Raw genomic sequence first — 20,140 nt, 5'->3', positions numbered from 1 at the left:
GGGATCTGGGTTTTTAAAATTGATATATGAAGATTTAATAACTAGAGCCAAGTGATTTACGTAGCAACAGACTGAATAAAGAATATGACATTTAGCCCAGGGATTCGGTCGGATTTGTCTTATATTTAAATTAAATTTTAAAGTGTTACATAGCCAGACAAACAGAATTACACTTTCTGACCTGCTGCAAATCAGTCAAAGATTTTTCTTCTGCCTATCTTTTAAAGCATAATAAAAATGTTGGAAGCAGTAGTGAATTACTTTCTGTTACTGCCACCTATGTAATTTAAATCTTTTTATGTAAAAAGAAAAACAGTACACCTTGGGTTTTTAAAAAAAAATAAAATCTCCAGTTTATGAGGAAAGAGAAAGCATATGTAAATTTATTTATGAAACTGTAAGCAACAACAGAACAAAAAAGGAAGCTAAGACATATGCTTTAATTTCTGTCTTTTGTCTTATATAGTGGGTCTGTATATAGCCCAGCTCTCATACTTTCTCTTGGTCTATAGTGTACATGATGAATCCTTATTCCTACTTTGTATATCTTTTCTGCTTGGGTCCATTCTGGAAAATTACCGGCTACTGCAGCTGCCTAATGCATATATCTGCACCATTTTGAAACTTGAAAGATCAAGAGAAGAAATTGCTCATGTTACTTTGCAAAGCATCTTCTTGTATGCTTCATATGCTATACGAATATGTAAATAATGGACATGGAACACAATAATTATTTATTTATTTATTTAGTACTGACATTTATTATCTTCTTTTCAGTTTTTGGCTGAAAATATTGTAACCAGACTTCATTTGTTAGGATCTTGGTGTTTGGGGAGTCTGTTCCTTGAGCCTCTGAAAGTGGTAGGATGAACTCAGAACTTGATTTTCCTGAAGATGCTTCCTCTCTGAGGCAGATTTGCACCTGATCTTGAGATTCGCAACACATCTCCTTTCCTACGAAATGCAAAGCAGCATTGGAACTAAGGTTTCCAATTTGTCTCATGGCACCATGGACATTGGCAATCACGATGGCAGCAGCATCAGCATTATGGGTATTGGCACAACAAGCATCATCTCCAGAGGGGAACATAGCATCATAAGCATCACCATCTCTCCCTGTATTCTGCATCTGTGTTGTCGGGTACCAGGCTATACCATTCTCACCTGCTGGGGAGGGGGGAAAGGAAAGATAAATGTTGAGTTTTCCCCTGATCTTACTGCTTAATGGTGCATCCCTACGTTAGCTTTGCAGAAGAGAAGGTGCTCCCATTGCTGCCAAGAGGGTCCAGAGGCGGACCCAATGAACTAGATAGAGCTGGTTGCTGAGGATTGCAGAAGGCTCCAGGACTTGCGAGGAGACGTATCAGGCTGTTTTCTCCCCCCACTTCTATAAATAACCCCCCCATTCCTTCTCTCCGGAGCGCAGGGGCAGAAGGAATCCCTTTCTCCCCCCCCCCCATAGATCCTCTCCGCAGGAGGCAAGCAGAAGGCGAGAAAAACAGCGCTCTTAAAGGAAGCTAGTTGGAAAGATTCTCCTCTTCTGCGAAAATTCCATCTCCTTCAAGAGCGGATGTCCTCCTTCTCCTTTGAAACAGATCCCTGGTAAGCGAGCGATCTCCTTTCTATCCCCGCGGCAAGCTGCTTTGCTCCCGGGAAATCAGTCCGAGAAATTTCGCCCGGCGATCGAAGCCTCCCACCCCCGAAAGACCCTCTTTCCCAAGGCTGGCTGACTGGATCGCCTCTTCGGTGGCCCCCTCTTTCTCGGGCAACCGGGCCAGCCCCTCCTCGAAGAGGGCTTCTGGTGGAATCCCCTCCAGGGGTCATCCCGAGGAAGAGCCCCTCACCTTTCCCTCCGGAGATACCCCAAGACAGCGACCCCCATCTGTGGGACACCCGTGCCACCCTTGAGACCTCAAGCCCCTCGTCGAGATGAATTACCTCCGCAGGCGACTCTCGGACAGCAACTTCATGGCCAACCTGCCCAACGGCTACATGACGGACCTCCAGCGCCCTCAGCCGCCGCCGCCGCCCAGCGCCACCTCACCGTCGCCGGGCAGCATCTCCCCAGCTGAAAGGCCACCGGCTGCCCCCAGCCCTGGAGCCGGAGCCGGAGGCGGCGGCGGTGGCGGCGGAGCCGGGGGTTTTTTCTCGTCGCTGTCCAACGCGGTGAAGCAGACGACCGCGGCGGCGGCAGCCTCCTTCAGCGAGCAAGTCGGCGGGGTGTCTGGCTCTGCAACGTCGTCGGGACGCAGCAAAGTACTGCTGGTGGTCGACGAGCCAGGGACGGACTGGTAAGGACCTGAGAAGGGGGAGAAGGAAATCCATCCATCCGTGCTTTTCCTTCCTTCCTTCCTTCCTTCCTTCCTTCCTTCCTTCCTTCCTTCCTTCCTTCCTTCCTTCCTTCCTTCCCTCCCTCCCTCCCTTCCCTCCCTCCCTTCCCTCCCTCCCTCCCTCCCTCCCTCCCTCCCTCCCTCCCTCCCTCCCTTCCTTCCTTCCTTCCTTCCTTCCTTCCTTCCTTCCTTCCTTCCTTCCTTCCTTCCTTCCGTGTTTTTCCCCATTCAGATTCAAATGAGTTGTGAGCTATAGATGGGGGAGGGGAAGGGGCAAATTGGGATTTCCAAAATACTTCATATTGAACTTCTTCACGTAAAAAAAAGGGTGGCGGTAATGTAAAGGGGTGAAATGGGGAAATAGCCTCTTTTGTTTCACCCCTGATCCAGGGACCCTCCTTAGGCTCTTTTTGACAAGGTCCTGTTTCCTCATTAGTCCCTTATATTTGCTTCTAGGATCACCCAGGGATGTTGAAGCAATTTACAATATATCCCCATTACTATTGCCTCAGCAAAATAATAGCTCAAGTGGTGCTAGAAGAAGCAATCAGTTCTTAGTGAGAAAGGCTGTCGTAGACAATGAGGTGGTGTAGTCTTATATCCTAGCTCAAAATCCCTTGATATCCTTTAGTAGGGTGTTGTCCATTGACATTCCTGACTCCTTTTTCACTTTTACTTCAGCCCACAAACTTTGTGGACTTACTCTCAGTTCTTTATTTGCTATTTAATTTATGTAGCATCCTGTAATTTCCTCCCTAGAGGTATTCTTCTGTTGAAGCTATATATTTGCAGAACTGGATTTCTGTCTGTTCCATGTCTGAGCAAAGACTAAATATCTGTAAGCTCTTGGCATGATGGAGAGAAATACAAAGAACAGGATGAGAGGGTGTTATGGTGAGATCCTCTGGAGATCCACTTGGATGTATAGAGTCTAGTTCTGTTCAAGGGCCACTGCTGTTCAGTTGGTCCCAACAAGAAGATGCACAGTGACAAGAAAGGGAGAGAACACCTCTTGTGAAAAATTTTTTGCAATGCAGCATTACAAGATGTGGCAAAGGAAGTGCTATTTCCAAAGATGCAAAATAGCAGTTTGGGAAATTCAGGGGGCTTCCAAAAATACCAACTTTTGTATCACAGATCAAGCTAGTTTGGGGCTGAACTGTGAAAATATCTACTACGGTACCAGTCTGGCAGTTCTCCTACCTTGCACATTGGATTGTCTAGCCCTCTTTCCTTTCAGTTCAGCTTTAAGAGTTAGGGTGGCTTTAATAATTAATTAGAAGATTCAGGGATTTGATCTGGGCAATCTCCTCACCATCACTTCATGAAAGATTAAGGAACAGCATCTGACATTTTTCTGCAGCTTATTGATGGAGCCCTTGACTTGGTTTTTTGCAAAGATGTTTAAGGAGGATGGCAATTTCCCTAGCCTGTGATCAGAATTATTCAAATGACTACACGGTATGGTCTAATTTTAACTGAAACATAACCAGAGACTCTAAATCTCCTAATAACAAGCACATCGATCCCTGTCTGATATATACCTGACAGTCATTCTAGTCTCTTTCTCTTACCCTATCATGCCTTAAATTGGTTTTCCATCATCAGGTTTCAGATCTCCTGGTAATTCTTCCTGAGCCCACATTTTCTCTTTCTTTCCTTCCTTCCTTCCTTCCTTCCTTCCTTCCTTCCTTCCTTCCTTCCTTCCTTCCTTCCTTCCTTCCTTCCTTCCTTCCTTTTTTTTCAGCCTTGCAAGTTATTTAGCTGTGGGCCCATTCTGACTTGCACATTCACTAGTTCATAGACCTTCAAACCCCCCAAATCAACACAATTTATATGTATTTGTGGCCTGTTAATAGTAAAATTATGATCTGCTAATTAGGAAATGCAGGCCTTGAGCTATCAGTCTATTTAAGGTTCAAAGATCTTTCACAAAGCATGAGTCCAGTCAGGATAAAAATTTAGAATGGATGTGATCTATGACATATAGTTTAATCAACTGGATGAATTAAACCTCTCCTTAGTGACTCATCCCATGGAATTCTTGAGCTTTCTATTCTGCTTCCTGGGCGTCTAGTATTTGGTGCAGTCTTTTTAGTGCAAGAAATGAAGTAGCATGATTCTCCAAAAGGGGTATCAGTATAAGAATGGGTTGTTAATTAAGTACAACAAAGAGTTTTGTGGCACCTTAAAGAATCAAATATATAAAGGCAAAAAAACAACCAAGGGTTAATATAACATGGCAATACCAATATAGGCTTTTTTTTTCATGTACTGAGAAATCAACATGAATAGATTAAGTCCTAAATGATAAATTCAGTCTCTAGCAGATTAATTCTCAAGACCCAGCAGGGTGTCTCAAATCTCATGGCTTCCTGATGATGTATGGAGGTCAGTTTGTGTGACTGAAGTATGGATGGTGGGTGAATCAGCATTGAGACGGAATGGGGCAACACCCTATTTCCTCATAGCTAAATGATAGGTTTCTATAGGCTGGAAAGGCCAGGCATTGCACCGAGGAAGAGGTTTTTTTTTTAATATTTTACATTATTTGAGAAATTTGTGATCCTGACTACTGCCAGCAGGCAGATAGACAAGTCTATCCACTTGGGGAAAATGGATACACAATTCATGGTCCAAACTGGAAGGCTAGCCAAAGTTTTCTTTAATGCCCTTGGATGCCATATGAGACCTGATATATGAGCAAGGAGAATTTATGGAGGAAAAACATTTTTCCTGCAATCTTCCATTCTCACGGTTACCTCCAGTGGAAGCACGTGCTCTGTTGCTGTTGGTGGACTTCCTGCCTGTTCATAATGTTTATGGGTTGCTCATATGTCAAGGGATGTGAAGTAAGTAATCTGTTATGGATGGAGCTGGTCCATATTTCATGTACGCAGAAGCTGACTAGGCTGCCAAACTTCAGCAGTCCTTTACTTTCAAGGCCTTCAGGGAAAAGAGGAATGTTGCCCCAAACAAGAAAATGCGTAATCAGTTATGCTCTTGAATGAAATGTTAAAAAAAAGGGAGAGGCTGCTTGGTAGGAATATTATTTATTTATTTATTAAACTTATATACCGCCCTTGTCCCGTAGGACCCAGGGCGGTTCACAAGGCAATTACAATTAAAATAGATTAAATTTTCCTTAATTAAAATCTAAAACCCCTATAACTGATTAAAAACCCAATTACAATAAGTTAAAAAATTAAAAAATCCTCAGTCCTGGCCGGAAAGCTCAAAGAACCAGGTCTTCAGGTCCCGGCGGAACGAACAAAAATCAGGGGGTAAATCTCAAAATACTGGTACAGATCATATAGTAGCCGTGACTAGGGGGGCTTTCGCCCAGGTTCACCTGGTGCGTCAGTTGCGGCCCTATCTGGACCGGGATGCCCTGTGCACGGTCACTCATGCGCTCGTGACCTCTCGGCTAGACTACTGCAATGCTCTCTACATGGGGCTTCCCTTGAAGACCACTCGGAGGCTCCAACTGGTACAGAATGCAGCCGCGAGAGTTGTCTTGGGAGTTTCCCGGTACTCCCATGTTACACCTTTGCTCCGCGAGCTGCATTGGCTACCAGTTGTCTTCCGGGTGAGGTTCAAGGTTTTGGTAATGGTTTTTAAGTCCTTACATGGCATGGGTCCGGAATACCTCGGGGACCACCTGCTGCCGGTGTCAACTTCCCTCCGCCCCGTGCGTTCCCACAGAGAGGGCCTCCTCAGGGTGCCTCCGGTCAGAGAATGTCGGCTGGCGGCTCCCAGGGGGAGGGCCTTCTCTGTGGGCGCCCCGGCTTTATGGAACCAACTGCCGGTGGAGCTCCGGATGGCACCGGATCTCCGCTCCTTCTGGCGCGGGTTAAAGACCCATTTATTCGAACAAGCTGGCCTGGCCTGATGGGGGAACGTCTGGGTTTTTATGGGTTTTTATATTAACTGTTTTAATTGGGCAATTTATTTAATCTTTTTTTAAACTTTTGTATCTCTATTTATATGCCCTGTTCACCGCCCTGAGTCCTTCGGGAGAAGGGCGGTATAAAAATCCAATAAATACAAATACAATACAATACAATACTGTGAAGTATATTAAGAGGCAGGATTAAAAGCTGGGCATTAGGAATCCATCTTTTCAATCTCTGACTTAGAAGACTATGTTTAAATAGCATTTAGCAAGATTGAGAAATAGAATCATGGATTTGATTTCATATATTTATAAGAATTGAGGCCAGAGCTATGGTGTTCTTGTTTACTTGTGCTTTTCCAAATGGAAAACAACCTTGAATTTAAGATGACCTTTTCAATAGAAGCATATATTGGGGGGAAAAATCTCTCTACCTCTATTTTTATATTCTTAGGAAACCTAAGCGGATCATAATATTTTAAAGGCAAAATATATGTCTTTCTATTCTAAAGATAAATTATTTGCCCAGGGGGGGGGAGTTGGGAGTTGAGATATCCTTTCAGATAAATTTAGTACTTGCTATCTACTTCATAGGGAAATACAAGACTAAACATGAGGACAATATGATAGTCAAGGCAATATTTGTCCAATGTCTTTAACCCAGACAAATGGATACCATAAATCTAAAGGCTGTTTGGATGGTGTGGATAGGGACCAATCATTAGCCACCAAAGGCAGTCACAGGGATTGCAAGGGAGGAACAAACTTTCCAGTTTTGGTGAACTTTCAGGAGAAGCTAGACTTGCAAAGCCCCTCAACTTTCAAGAAGCAGAATTTCAGCCAACTCATGCCCTCATCTGCTGAAATCCTGCCTCCCATGAAAGCTTCCAGAGTGAGCTTGGTGCTGGAACCCACTCGTTTTCCAGATGGGTTTTTGCACAGTCATTGCTGGAGCCTGGTCTCCTAATAGCCAAAGGGCATTAATTACTCTTTGGGGAAAAAAGAAGACCAGCAGTCTGTTGGCCAATCACACTGCTGGCTATGCCCATTGTTGTTGTTTTCTTTTAATCTAATGGGATCTGCAATAAAATGTTACAGTCTGTATTCTCCATCCCATTTGGAATGCTTTCATCTAGCTACTATGCCACCAGCATCAATTTTCATCATCTTATTATGTTTCACCAAAGGCAGCGAAGAATCTTGTGGCCCCCTAATTAAAGAGTAATAGATATACTCCAGGAGGAGGGAGGGATCTGTAAGCCCCCAAATGTTGCTAATTTCTATTATAGCATTGACTTTTGGAGATTTAAACCAGATTCTAAGGTGTTGGAGAGCAAGTTATCTTCAGTTTAGACCAGGGGTAGGCAACCTTGGCTCTTTTATGACTCATGGACTTCAACTCCCAGAATTCCTGGCTCAGGAATTCTGGGGGTTGAAGTCCATGAGTCATAAAAGAGCCAAGGTTGCCTACCCCTGGTTTAGACTATTAGCTCAGGAATGTCACTGAGCATACTCAGTCCTTTACGGGCCTGTTTGGGGGGATTGCCTTCTTTTTATTTGTTAAATTCTTTTACTTACTATATTTTATTTTATCTGAGGAACATTACTGTAATACAACATTTGTTCTCCTGAACATCCTGCGTTAGCAGCCACTGAGCTTCATGGCTGAGGGCTGATTGGGAACCCTCGTTTCTATGATTTTGGTTCAGTTGGATGCAAAATGGTTGCAGTGCATCCACATTAATGTTGGTTTTCATAGAAAGGGCATAGTGCCCCAAGCACACCACCAATCAAGGCATCCACCATTTATGTATAGATGAGCTCCAGAGAAATGAGGGCCTTCCTAGGAAACTGGAAATCCTAGAAGAAGTGATGTGACCATGACTGCATCTTTTTTTTCCCAGTTCATGCTTTTTTAGGACAGTGTATTCACTTATGTCAGTGTATCCTCCATGGAACACAAGCTTCTTCCTCTCTTTGATCCTCACAACAACCTTGTGACGTAAATTAGCCTGAGGGAATGACTGGTCACCAACTAGACGTCATCGCATAATGGGAATTTAAATCTGCAGTGACCCAGACCAGCACCAGGCAATGCATCATATTGATTTCATTTGTCCTGTTTGAGTGTTGGGCTTTTGTGCATCTTCCTTTGGCTGTGTAATAGTCAGGAGGGAAAGAAAAATCAGAGCTCAGCATTCTCTGAAGAAAAAAGCTGATCTTGAGCTTCACCACTGCAGAATACAGAGGTCTGACATGACTGAACATTTCTATGCTAAATATCAGAGAACATAAGCCTCCTACTTTTTTGTGAGAAAGTATTTATTGCTTTTTTTTAAATGTTGCCTATAAGGAATATTACACGAGCCTCCCACCTGCCTCTGCAATTTCTCACTCCTGAGAAAAAGCTACCTTCATGAAACCTTTACCCACCTGTTTTTCAGTGCTTTGATATAATACTGAGAAGTGAATTTTTTCTAGGCTGAAATTCTGAGAGCACTTATGGTTAGTATATTATTGCCAAGGTGAACTGATCAAGACTGTAAAAGTCCAAAATCCCAATAGAAAGCAGCAACGAGATATCTAACCTCTATGTTTGGTTCCATGTTTTGCAATCCAGAACCTAGCCCTAATACTTGTTTCCCCAAATATACATGCAGTGCATGGCAATATATTCATTTTACTAATGGATGGGTCCACATATTACAATATTTATTTATTTATTTATTTATTTTAATTCCATTTATATCCCGCCCTTCTCCGAAGACTCAGGGCGGCTTACAAGCTTAGCAGTATATATATATATATATCGGATATAAAGTATTGTATGAACAGATCATTGTTGGAACCCACAGTATGTTTTATAAACCTTAGTTTATGGTGTTCCTCATTATGTGATCCTATTCATTTATAGCCTATTCAGTAAACCAAGCTGGGACTGCAAAAATGAAGACACCCACTAGATAAAAGATAAATAACAGTTTAAAACAAAAGAGGCTGGGGGGAAGAGTACCGTATGTTGATAACCACTCAATAGTAAGAAGGGTGCAAGTCTTTATTTTCTTCTTTCTTCTTTTTCCTTTGATTCTTTATATTTTTATTGTATATAAAAAAATCTAATACAAATAAATTTTGAAAAAAAACATTGAAGTTGCTGCTGGCATCTGGTACCGTGGAGTGGTCATTTAGATTTTTTCCAATCCAGATCCGATGGTCTCAACATTTGTTTTCCTCATTGGCTGATGTGTAGGTCCTTCCTTGGTACTTTATACTCACTAATATTGTAGACCAACAGTGGACTTTAGCCCAATCTGGTGGCCTCAAGATATGGTAGACTTCCACTGCAATCATTCTTAGTCAGAAAGATCTTGGGAACTGAGCTACACTTGGATAGCACTATCTTGGGCTCAAGAAGAAATAGCACAAATATTACAGTTGCACATCAATTGAGTAAAGAGTCTGGTCAAAGTTGGGCAAGAAAATCTTGGTTTTTAACTGGAGCCACTCAAACCTCAATGTCTTTTTAACAAGTCTCTTAAAGGTGGAACACCCTTCCTGATTGTAACAGATGGAGAGGACAAAGGGGGAGGGGGGAGATTTAGCCAACTGCACTTAACATTTTGGCTTTCCTATCTAGATCTAATTCTTTACAGTGCTCCTTCCATGTTGACATATACCCATCTATAAAACTGCAATAAATTTAATTTCAGTAATTGTGCTTTGAGATATGTATGTATCTGAGGGGCAATGTACACTGCTCTACATAATTATCCTCCTCTTTAATCTCACTATGATATAGACCCCCCCTACTTTTTCTTTAGTTCCACCCCTGCACCTTATGTTTTTAGTTAGTTCAAGATCCAAAGCTTTGCCATCCAAGCATACCCTGTGCTTGGCATGCCAACTGCCATCCAGACAATCTGAGCAGAGAGATGCCAGGTCCTGGGTGACTGAAGGAAAGTTCTTGAGATATGAAGTCCATCCCTTCCCCCCCCCCTCCCACCAACATCAGAGGAAGCATCTTTGTATGAGGTCTGTGAGATGGGAGATGGAAAAACACAAACATATATGTAGGACAGATTATCTGATGATTTACAAGATATGATTTTTCTAGCATGTGTGAATCCCAGAAAGTGCTGCTATACTTCAGATAGTTACAGTAAGCTATATGGATTTGTAAAAAAAAATAGCAAGTTGCAACACTTAGCTATGTATGGATGATTTTTTTTTAAAAAAATTAAGTGGTGTTGGACCTGGGTTATACTAGAAAAGGAGAACCAGGTCTGTAAATTAGTTTGAAAAGTTTTTTTTTTTAAAAAAGTCTTGGAAAAAGCAATGGTAAACCACTTCTATACTATTGCCAAAACCCCCTAAATGGACATGTCCACATAGTAACTAGAAGTTGAGTTCAGTTTTAGTGAGATTTTCTCTTTTCTTCTCTCTCCATAGTGACACCAATGTCTGATAGTTAACTGATTTTTGTCATATTTTTTAATGACTTGGCAGTGCTTTGGAAATAATTTGAAAAAGCTTCTTTGGAGCACTACCACGTAATCTTAGGAAACACACAGCTGCTTTGAAGAGTTGCAGACGTGTGCTATGTTTGTGCCTCTATCTCCTTCACTGGAATCAAATGACACAGCCCTAATTTTTCTTAACCCTCTCAAAAGTGGAATAATGAGATTTAGCTGGGATAGATTTTCATAAGAGGATGAAGCCAAAGGCAGCTCCATCAATGAGATATGGTGAAATGGAACCCCTGTGTCAGAATTTTCTGCTGCTAGGTTCACAGTATATTTACAAAAAAACAACAACCCAAAGGTGATTTATTGCCTTTGCATCCTGCTTTTGAGGCTCCCCAAATAATATTGTAGGCTGCTATTGGGAGAAAAAGATATTGGTCTAGATGGAGCTTTAGACTAAGCGTACCTAATATTCTAATGTTCTCAATCAGTTCTAACAACATGCTGCATTAATTCAAAACATTGTGTTAAATTGGGATGGGGATGACTGTAAAAATACTTCATTAAAAGGTCCTTGGTAAAGTAATAGAATGCACTTTCGCGATGTGGCCTTTTCTTATATGAGGTTCTTAGGTCTCTGAGGCTGGCATGTGCCCGACTGATCCAGATGTTCCCAGATGCATTCCCAGGTTTCTAGCCAGTGGAAGCCATCAAAAGCTTGCACTCAGCTTGCACTGGTTAGATTGCAGATGACAGACTACAAAAGGGATTCCCTTTCGAAGGGACATGGTTTGCTTGGAGCAGAGGACAGCTGAGAGGAGAAAAGGGAACTGTCACGCCATTCCAAGGTTTTACTCAATATTTATTTTATTTTATTTTATTATATTTATATACCGCCCTTCTCCCGAAGGACTCAGGGCGGTGAACAGGGCACATATAAATAGAGAACACAAAAATTAAAAAGGATTAAATAATAGCCCAGATAAAGACAATAACAATATAAAAAACCCCATTAAAAACCTAACATCCCCCATCAGGCCAGGCCAGCTTGTTCAAATAAATGGGTCTTCAGATCGCGTCGGAAGGAGCGAAGGTCCGGTGCCATCCGGAGCTCGACCGGCAGCTGGTTCCATAAAGCCGGAGCGCCCACAGAGAAGGCCCTCCCCCTGGGGGCCACCAGCCGACATTCTCTGACTGGAGGCACCCTGAGGAGGCCCTCTCTGTGGGAACGCACAGGGCGAAGGGAAGTTGACGCCGGCAGCAGGTGGTCCCTGAGGTACTCCGGACCCATGCCATGTAGGGACTTAAAAACCATTACCAGAACCTTGAATATGTCCCCTTGGCATGCTGTTCCCACCTGACTGCTTGCTGGGAAAGGGGAGGCTCCTCCGCAAAGAAGCTGGTGCTTTAGGAGGATTGAGCCACAGGGAGCAGAACTCCTGGCACTTCTCACCGGATCCCTGCTGGGGACAGATATGTTAGGATGCAGAGGTGGTTGTTTCCCAGCAGGCCAAGATGGAGGGTGTCAATGGCTTGCAGGCCGCACAGCCCTGAGGAGAGGAAATTGTGCCTTTGCTCCCCTGCTGTCTCTCCTTGGTATGTAATCCTGACTAAGGGATGATCAAAAGGCTGCCTTGTAGGCCTTGTCATCCCTTCCCTAGCATATTATCCTTTCAGGCTTTGCTTGAACCAGCTGATCCCGTTTGCCCACCCCAACCCCCTCTGATTCTTGTCTAAAAGGCAAGGTGCACATAGTTGGGATACCACTTCTCATTATGCTTTATCCCTGGCTCTGCTGAAGGATTCAAAAGTCATTGCTTTGAATGGCCTTTGGCTTCTGGGCAGAGTTGCCCACTTTTGTGGGCATTTCCCCAGCATGCCTAGATATTTTTCTTTCAGCCCCTTGCCAGCTAGGATTGGGCCCCCTTGGAAGTGTTTATTAACTACTTGCAGCTGTACAAGTAGTCCTCAACTTACAACAGTTCATTTAGTGACCATTCAAAGTTGCAATAGCACTGGGAAAAGGGGCTTATGACCATTTTTTCACACTTAAGACCCTTGCAGTATCCCCATAGTCACGTGAACCAAATTCGGATGCTTGGCAACTGACTCCTATTTATGACGGTTGCAGCGTCCCGGGGTCGTGATCACCTTTTGTGACTTTCTGACAAGCAAGGTCAATGGGGAAGCCAGATTCACTTAACAACTGCAGTGATTCACTTAACCGCTGTGGCACAAAAGGTCATAAAATGGGGCAAAATTCACTTAACAAATATATATATATATATTTTTAATCCCATTTATATCCCGCCCTTCTCCGAAGACTCAGGGTGGCTTACAATCTAAGCACAAATCAAATTTGCTTAGCAGTAGCCTTCATTCTATGTATATGCCTGCTTATTAGGGCTTTCACACACACCCCAAGCGGCATTATTACAAAGTCAGCTTAATTGCCCCCAACAATCTGGGTCCTCATTTTACCTACCTCAGAAGGATGGAAGGCTGAGTCAACCTTGAGCCTGGTGGGATGCGAACCTGCACTAATTGCAGGCAGCTGGTGTTACTTAGGGAGGCATTAGCCCACTGCTCCACCAAGGCTGCTAATATTTCACTTAGCAACGAAAAATTTGGAGCTCTATTGTGGTCGAGGACTACCTGTATTCATGCCTCATGACAAGCTGCAAGTCCAAGGTATCACAGGGAGTCCAGAGGGTACTTAGCATATACTTCTGGTTTTCTGTGCTTCTTAAAGACATTCCCCATTTTAGAGCACCAGTCATGGTTAAATGATGGTACCTTTTCTCTCTCTAATTTCTCACTTGGCTGAACATTTGTAAGATTTGGTCATTCTGCAGCTGCTTCCCCTGGCCTTGTCACCACGGGATGTTTTGGACACAAAGCCCCATAATGTAGTCCATGGGCTGTGTTGCTGAGGTTCAAACTGAAGAGGCTACACCCGTTCAGGCTCAGAAAAGGTTGCTTTATAGCATTTCATTCCCTGTCCAAATTCTCTCTTGCCTGACATTAATGAAGCGATCCTATGCGTATCTACTCAGCTGATACTCCCTTCAGATCAGTAAGGCGGACATAATACAGAAAAGGCCTACAAACGCCTTTTGTTTTTAGTGCACTGGCCTGCAAATAGTGCACAAAAAAACACCAGAGACTGTTTTTCTCACAACACCTGCGTATGGAGTCTATTTTGAACTACTGACAACATATTGTGTAGGACACTTGTGCTAAGTCCTTCCTAGAGCGGTGCCAAACTCTAGCCTCTCCCCCATGGCTTTTACATCACTTCAGGAGAAGCTATTCCAGACAAAATGAATGCTGCAGGCAGAGCCTTTGATAATAGGCTGGGACTGGGTGGCCAGAGAAAAGGTAGCTGAATGTGCAAATTAGGTATAACAAGCATGTTTCTGTTTCCATTTGCATGTTGTCAGATATTTTGGCAACTATTTTGCACTCCTTTCACCATCTATGCTATATACGGTATGCTGGATCTCTCTGCATTGGATATGTGGCTGTTCTCCTGTTTTAGACTAACTAGGGCTATATTCAAAGGTGATCTCACATGCACAATCATTGCAATACTTCTCTATATTGACTCCTTGTTCTTCCAAAGCAATAGCCTGGAAATGTTGAAGAAATCCTTTTGATCTGAAAAAATGACCAGAAGCTCCCAAGACTCCAGGGCTAAGACATCTTTGGAGCTAATTCCCCATCTCCTCCTCTTTGCAAGTTCTTAATGGAGGTGCTTTTTGGGGGGTGGGTGGCTGAGTGGGATAGTCTAAAAGTCTATTTCCATTTTAGTGGCCCGAAGGCTGCTTCCAGTGCCTATCCCCGTGGGATTCCAGCTATAGCTGATCCAGAGGGAATTTCTTGCAGCCTTTTGGCTGGTGCACATTATTTCGTGTCCAGCACTGCATCAACAAGCGCTTTAGAAAGGCTGCAATCCTACAGGTGTAGTCACAGTGATGGATGGATTTATGATTGGTTTGCAGCAGGCAGGGAAGAACACAGCTTTTTGGTCAGGATCAATTTTGAGCTTAATAGAGTATTTCTCAGAACAGGTAGCAGTGGCACAGGAAAGAGAAAATGTGTGGTTGGTAGAATTATCATTATACCCATCTATCCATTATCTATTACTATCTATCTATCTATCTATCTATCTATCTATCTATCTATCTATCTATCTATCATCTGTCTGTCCGTCCATCCATCCATCCATCCATCCATCCATCCATCCATCCATCTATCTATCTATCTATCTATCTATCTATCTATCTATCTATCTATCTATCTATCTATCTATCTACGCTGGAACTATCATCTGCTGCATTATGGTTGGTGGGGGATTGGGAAAGTCTTCTAAAACAGCCTTCCTCAGTTGCTTCCTCCAGATGTACTGTTACTACAGCTCACAAGACTGGGGATTGTAGTTCCAAAATTTTTAGAGGGGTGAGGTTGCATATGTATTAGCTTTGTTCCAAATTTATGATTAAGTCCCATTAAGAGAGGCAACCAGATTTGTATTTAAAAACATCTAGTGCTTGTTTGGTTTCAGGAGGTGGAACCTGGGAGAACATTTGCAGAAGCAGAACAAAGAACTAAAAGGTTTGGCTATGGTAGACTTTGTTTCTGTCTGGACTTTGGGGTGGAGTAGAGGAGATGTGTAGAACAGTAGAAGGAAAAACTGGTAATACCTGTCCAGTCATTCTACTGCTTAGGTATTAATCCAGCCTGCCTGTATTTATAAGGCCTTTGGGGGAGGATTGCTAGATGCAGGGAACAGTTGCCTTTGCATGTGATGTAACCTAATGTCTGATGCAGCTGTGCATTAAGTAGCATGTTCAACAAAGTGGACTCTACCATGGAGAGATTAAAAGCAAGGAGAGGATCACTGAATAGCAATGCATCTTCTACGCCCCCTGATGCACACATATCTCCAGCCACAATCGCTGGAATCAAATCGATTGCAATTTCATAAATGGGGATGAATTAATGTGAAAGGCCTTTTGCAAATGGATTAGATCTAGACAGGAAACCAAATGTTAAAAGGAAGTGGGTCAAAAGTCCCTCTACTCTCTTCTCCTTGTAGTATGACTAGAAACAGTGCCCCATATTTAAGAGACTCACAAAAGTGAAGCAATCAAAAATACAGCGTGGTTCGAGTAGCTCCTGTTAAAGCTGGGCGCTGAAGTATACACTCTATGTAAGAAGGATTGAGACGTTTAGACTCATTTTTCTTGAGCCCAACCTGTCCCAAAGTACAGACTTTGGTTCTCTTAAATCCTTAGCTCCTGAGAGTTGAGCCCTTTTGTGGTTAGGAATGATTGCAATAGAAGTCTACCAGATTAAGAAGTCCACCAGGGCTTACAATATTTGTGAATATAAAATACCAGGGAAGAACAAATAACAAATGCTACTGGAGCTGGAATGTGAAACTCTGGAGGATCACTAGATACCGGTAGCAGTGCCAATTTTTATTTACTTTTTTGCAGTTAAAACATTTCAAAACATTTCTTTTCCATAAGGCTGACCTGGACTGACGATAGGGTTTTTTTAAAAAAATGTTTTTAATATTTTATCACTGGGGCTTGTTAGTTTAATCTTTTTTTAACATTTGTATTATTGTGTTTTATTGTTGTTAGCCGCCCTGAGTCCTTCGGGAGATAGGGCGGCATATAAGTCCCAATAATAAATAAATAAATAAATAAATAAATAAATAAATAAATAAATAAATAAATAAATAAATAAATAAATAAATAAATAAATATTTAGTAGGAGCCTAGATTTCTGTATCTCCAGTTCTGACAGCATAGTTCTATACCTAGGATTATTACATTGTGGTTCATTCAGTAATATGTAGTACCGTACAACCAAAAATGGTTTACAAAACACAATGTGAGTTTATTCTATGATCTGTCCCTACAGTATTTTATAGCTTATTTAGGATGAATTGACTGAGCCATGAGTTATTACTGCTTCAAGCTGCTGGGGAAGATGGTTTGCCATCTTGGAACACAACATCATATAAACAGCTATTCACAGGGCTTTTTTTCTCATAGAACGCTCAGAACGGAGTTCCGGCACCTTTTTTGGATGGAACCTTGTAGGATAGGCAAGGCGGGTTGTATGACATGTGTGAGTTCCGGCACCTTTTTCTTTTACAAAAAAAGCACTGGCTATTTCCAAATAAAGCAAATGGCATGTTAAGGTCTAGCTGAATCTGTATCTTCCTGACTTATTTACTTGCTGGTCATCACTTATTTAAAGGAATCTTAAAATACGATCCATCATCTCTTGTAACATTAAATGGTATGCTCCATTTTATGCTATCTTCAGATTTTTACTATCGCTGCATGTTACAGAGAAAGACTCGGTTTTTGCAAAGTGTAATGAAAATATGTACGTCTATGAACGTTTTGCATATTCTAAGTCTGAAAATGCTTAAGACAGTTAGGTTACATTGTAGGGCTGATCTCTGAGACTTTCAGGAAATATTGGGATCTCTACTTTACAGAAGAAGAATACCTTGAAATGAGATGATTATTTTTAGCAGTATTCTCCCAAGTAGAGATCCCACCTGGAGCAACCCTTAAGAATTATATTACGAAGGGATACTTGTGTATAGCCATCCTTTCGCTCCTGCTTCCTCAGTTGAGCCCAAAATTTCTGTGGCTAAGCAAGACAGTTAAGTGAATTTTGCTCCATTTCATGACCTTTCTTGCCACAGCTGTTAAGTGACTCACTGCAGTTGTTAAGTTGGTCACACGATTGTTAAGTGACAACCTGGCTTCTCCACTGCCTTTGCTTGTCAGAAGGCCGCAAAAGGGGATCTCACCTGACTGCAGGACACTGCAAGCATCATACATTTTAACTAGTTGCCAAGCATCCAAATTTTAATCCCGTGACCACCAGGAAGCTACAAAGGTTGCAACGTTGAGATATGGTCCTCAGACATAACTTCAAACGGCCACTAGATGAATGGCTGTAAGTCGAGGACTACCTGTAATTGTCCCAAAGGAGATGATGTTTCTCTGGTAAGATATGTCACCTGTTGCTGGTTTTAAGGCAGAGGTCTTCAAACTCGGCCCTTTTATGACTCATGGACTTCAACTCCCAGAATTTCTCAGCCAGGCATGCTGGCTGAGGAATTCTGGGAGTTGAAGTCCATGAGTCATAAAAGGGCCGAGTTTGAAGACCCCTGTTTTAAGGCTTCCAAAATCACCTTGCACCTCTCCCTCATAACTGGAGAGAGGCCAAAGAATGGCTGGATCTGGAAGGAAAGAGAGCGACCAGCATCCAGGACTTAGTTCCAGTGGCAATGAGTGCCCCCTTGGAACATCTGAAAAGGCCAGGTTTGGGACAGATCACCATGGAGAAAATTTATCTATATGGGTTGCTATGAGTTGATCACAACTTGATGGCACATAATCAGCCTGGTGTGCGCTTTGTAAGATATGGGTACTGCATGATACGGCCTGTGGCATTAAAGGGATGCCCTATTTTTTGGCCTCTAGATAGTCTTTGATTGGGGTGCCAGGAGCGCATCTGAAGAGGAAACTCAGCCCAAGCAGTGGATGAGATCAAGAAAAGCCTACACTTGAGCTAATTACTTCCCCGTTTAATTAAAAGTAAATTAACTAAACACAGCTAATGTGATTCCTGATTACTCCCTGGTGTATTTAATGATTATACTGTATTAGTTATTAGATTGTAAATAAATATTTTCCTGGCAACATTTGGAGAGGCGGTGGGGACCATGCTGAGCCTTAGGGCAAGGGGCCATATGGGGGTCTGAAAATGCAGGTTGTGTACCCACAATCCTAACCTTAGTCTCGCCTTTCATTAGCACCCAGTGAGATGCTGAGCCTTAAGAGTGTCCCTGGAAGGCAACCACATCTTCTGATTCATAACATATTCCTCTCTTCTCATTCTAAATGCTGTGTGCAAAGAGTGACATGCTCTTCGCATGCTCAGAGGTGCTTTGGTCAAGATGGAATCAGCATGTTAAAAAAGATGCCAGGTTTGAGCCTTGGATGAAATTAATTCCAGAGAGGGTGCGTTCTGTGAGAATGCAGAGATATGTTCTTTCTTTCTTTTCAGAAGTCCAGTGCAGAGATATGGTGCTGTGAGGGTGCTTTGATGCAGCACAAGTCAAGGCAGTGTGTGGCAATTCAGGATGTGTTGATTGTTACCTTTCTCCTTGGAGATGAAGCATGATGGTTTGGTTTCACAGGGTGTCAGGTTATAAAAATACTGCTGTGAAGAGCTCACACAGCTCTTCCTGGGGAGTACTTGAAAAGCATTTTTTTTACCCAGCAGAAGGGACACAACACAGGTTGCTAAAACTTTAGCCTGCACTTCTGTCTTTTTGTTGTTGTTGTTTTGAAAAAGCCCTTTCAAAAATCCTCAGGTTGTTGCTTTGTAGCAGGAGAATAAGTGCTACTGCTATTCTCTAATCTTTGCATTTCAAAGAGATTTAGTGAGATTTGAACAATTGAGCGACAGTGTCAGGTAGCACTAAAGTCAACCCGCTTGAGAGCACCTGATCACGTATATAAAAGGACCTGACACATGTTTACTTCGCTTCTGTATGGCCCGAGACGTGAAGTCTTCTCTGCAGCGAAGGCAGAGAAGACGGGTGCAGACTTGATGCACTGCGGAGTCTGTGGCTTGCTTGTCGGGCAGACAAATAATGCGGAGCTACTGAGTCCTTTTGCAAAGCCTGCACGTTTGGCAGAACCAGTAAAGCTGCTTCTAGATGCTGCCCTTCAGGCTGTAGGAGGCTGGCACATTTGAATTCAACCAGAATTAACACAAGAGCAAGCCTCTGCACGCAGAAATCCCCTGACCCATCTCATGACAGACTTACAGTATCTGGGACTTACTGACTAGAATTCGATGGGGCAAGGTTCACATATTAGGCTAATTCATAAGCCACGGTTTGCAAAATACTGTAGACTGCTTCAGGCTTGCAGGTCACGTTAAAAAATGATCAAGTCGCTTGATTGCTTGATGCGTGTTATGTGATTCCAGGATCAACACCATTTTTTTTTCTCAATTACTTTGGTTACAGTTGCTATTTGCAGGGAAGTTCTTGAATGGGAAAACACAGAAAAACTTCACACCAAATTCTGCACAATGTAAAAAAGGTCTTTTAACAATGGGGTGCTGTTAGGGACTGAAGTCCATGTTTGGTTATGAAGGACATGTTGAGGGCCACCCTGTAAACTCAAACGGAAACCCTGATTTTTATAATTTTTACAGTACTTTAAGCATGGAGGAGAGGTTAAGACTAGAGCTGCAGATTCTTTGAAAAGTTGGAAGAGGTTGGGACACACAGGAACAGAAATCTCTTTAAAACAGCCAGGTCTTTTTTTCAGTCTTACAATTAGTCTGGGGGAAAAATGCTACTGGTTTAATGCAACTCATGACATAAGCCA

At 42.6% G+C, this 20,140-nt stretch overlaps 1 protein-coding gene across 1 annotated transcript in view; it reads left to right on the top strand.

The window, feature by feature from the left end:
- Window positions 1-1,929: 1,929 nt before the first annotated feature.
- SYN1 (synapsin I) overlaps window positions 1,930-20,140 on the top strand; it is a gene marked incomplete at both ends in the record, with an annotated part of 102,408 nt that continues 84,197 nt past the window's right edge. The window contains one exon of the mRNA XM_081319451.1: window positions 1,930-2,291. Coding sequence (XP_081175577.1) covers window positions 1,930-2,291 — 362 coding nt within the window. The remainder of the gene's footprint in view (window positions 2,292-20,140) is intronic.

This window comes from Vipera berus (genome assembly GCF_964194415.1).
Source record: "Vipera berus genome assembly, chromosome: 2".
Lineage (NCBI taxonomy): Eukaryota > Metazoa > Chordata > Lepidosauria > Squamata > Viperidae > Vipera > Vipera berus.
This window is presented reverse-complemented; position numbering and strand designations above follow the sequence as displayed.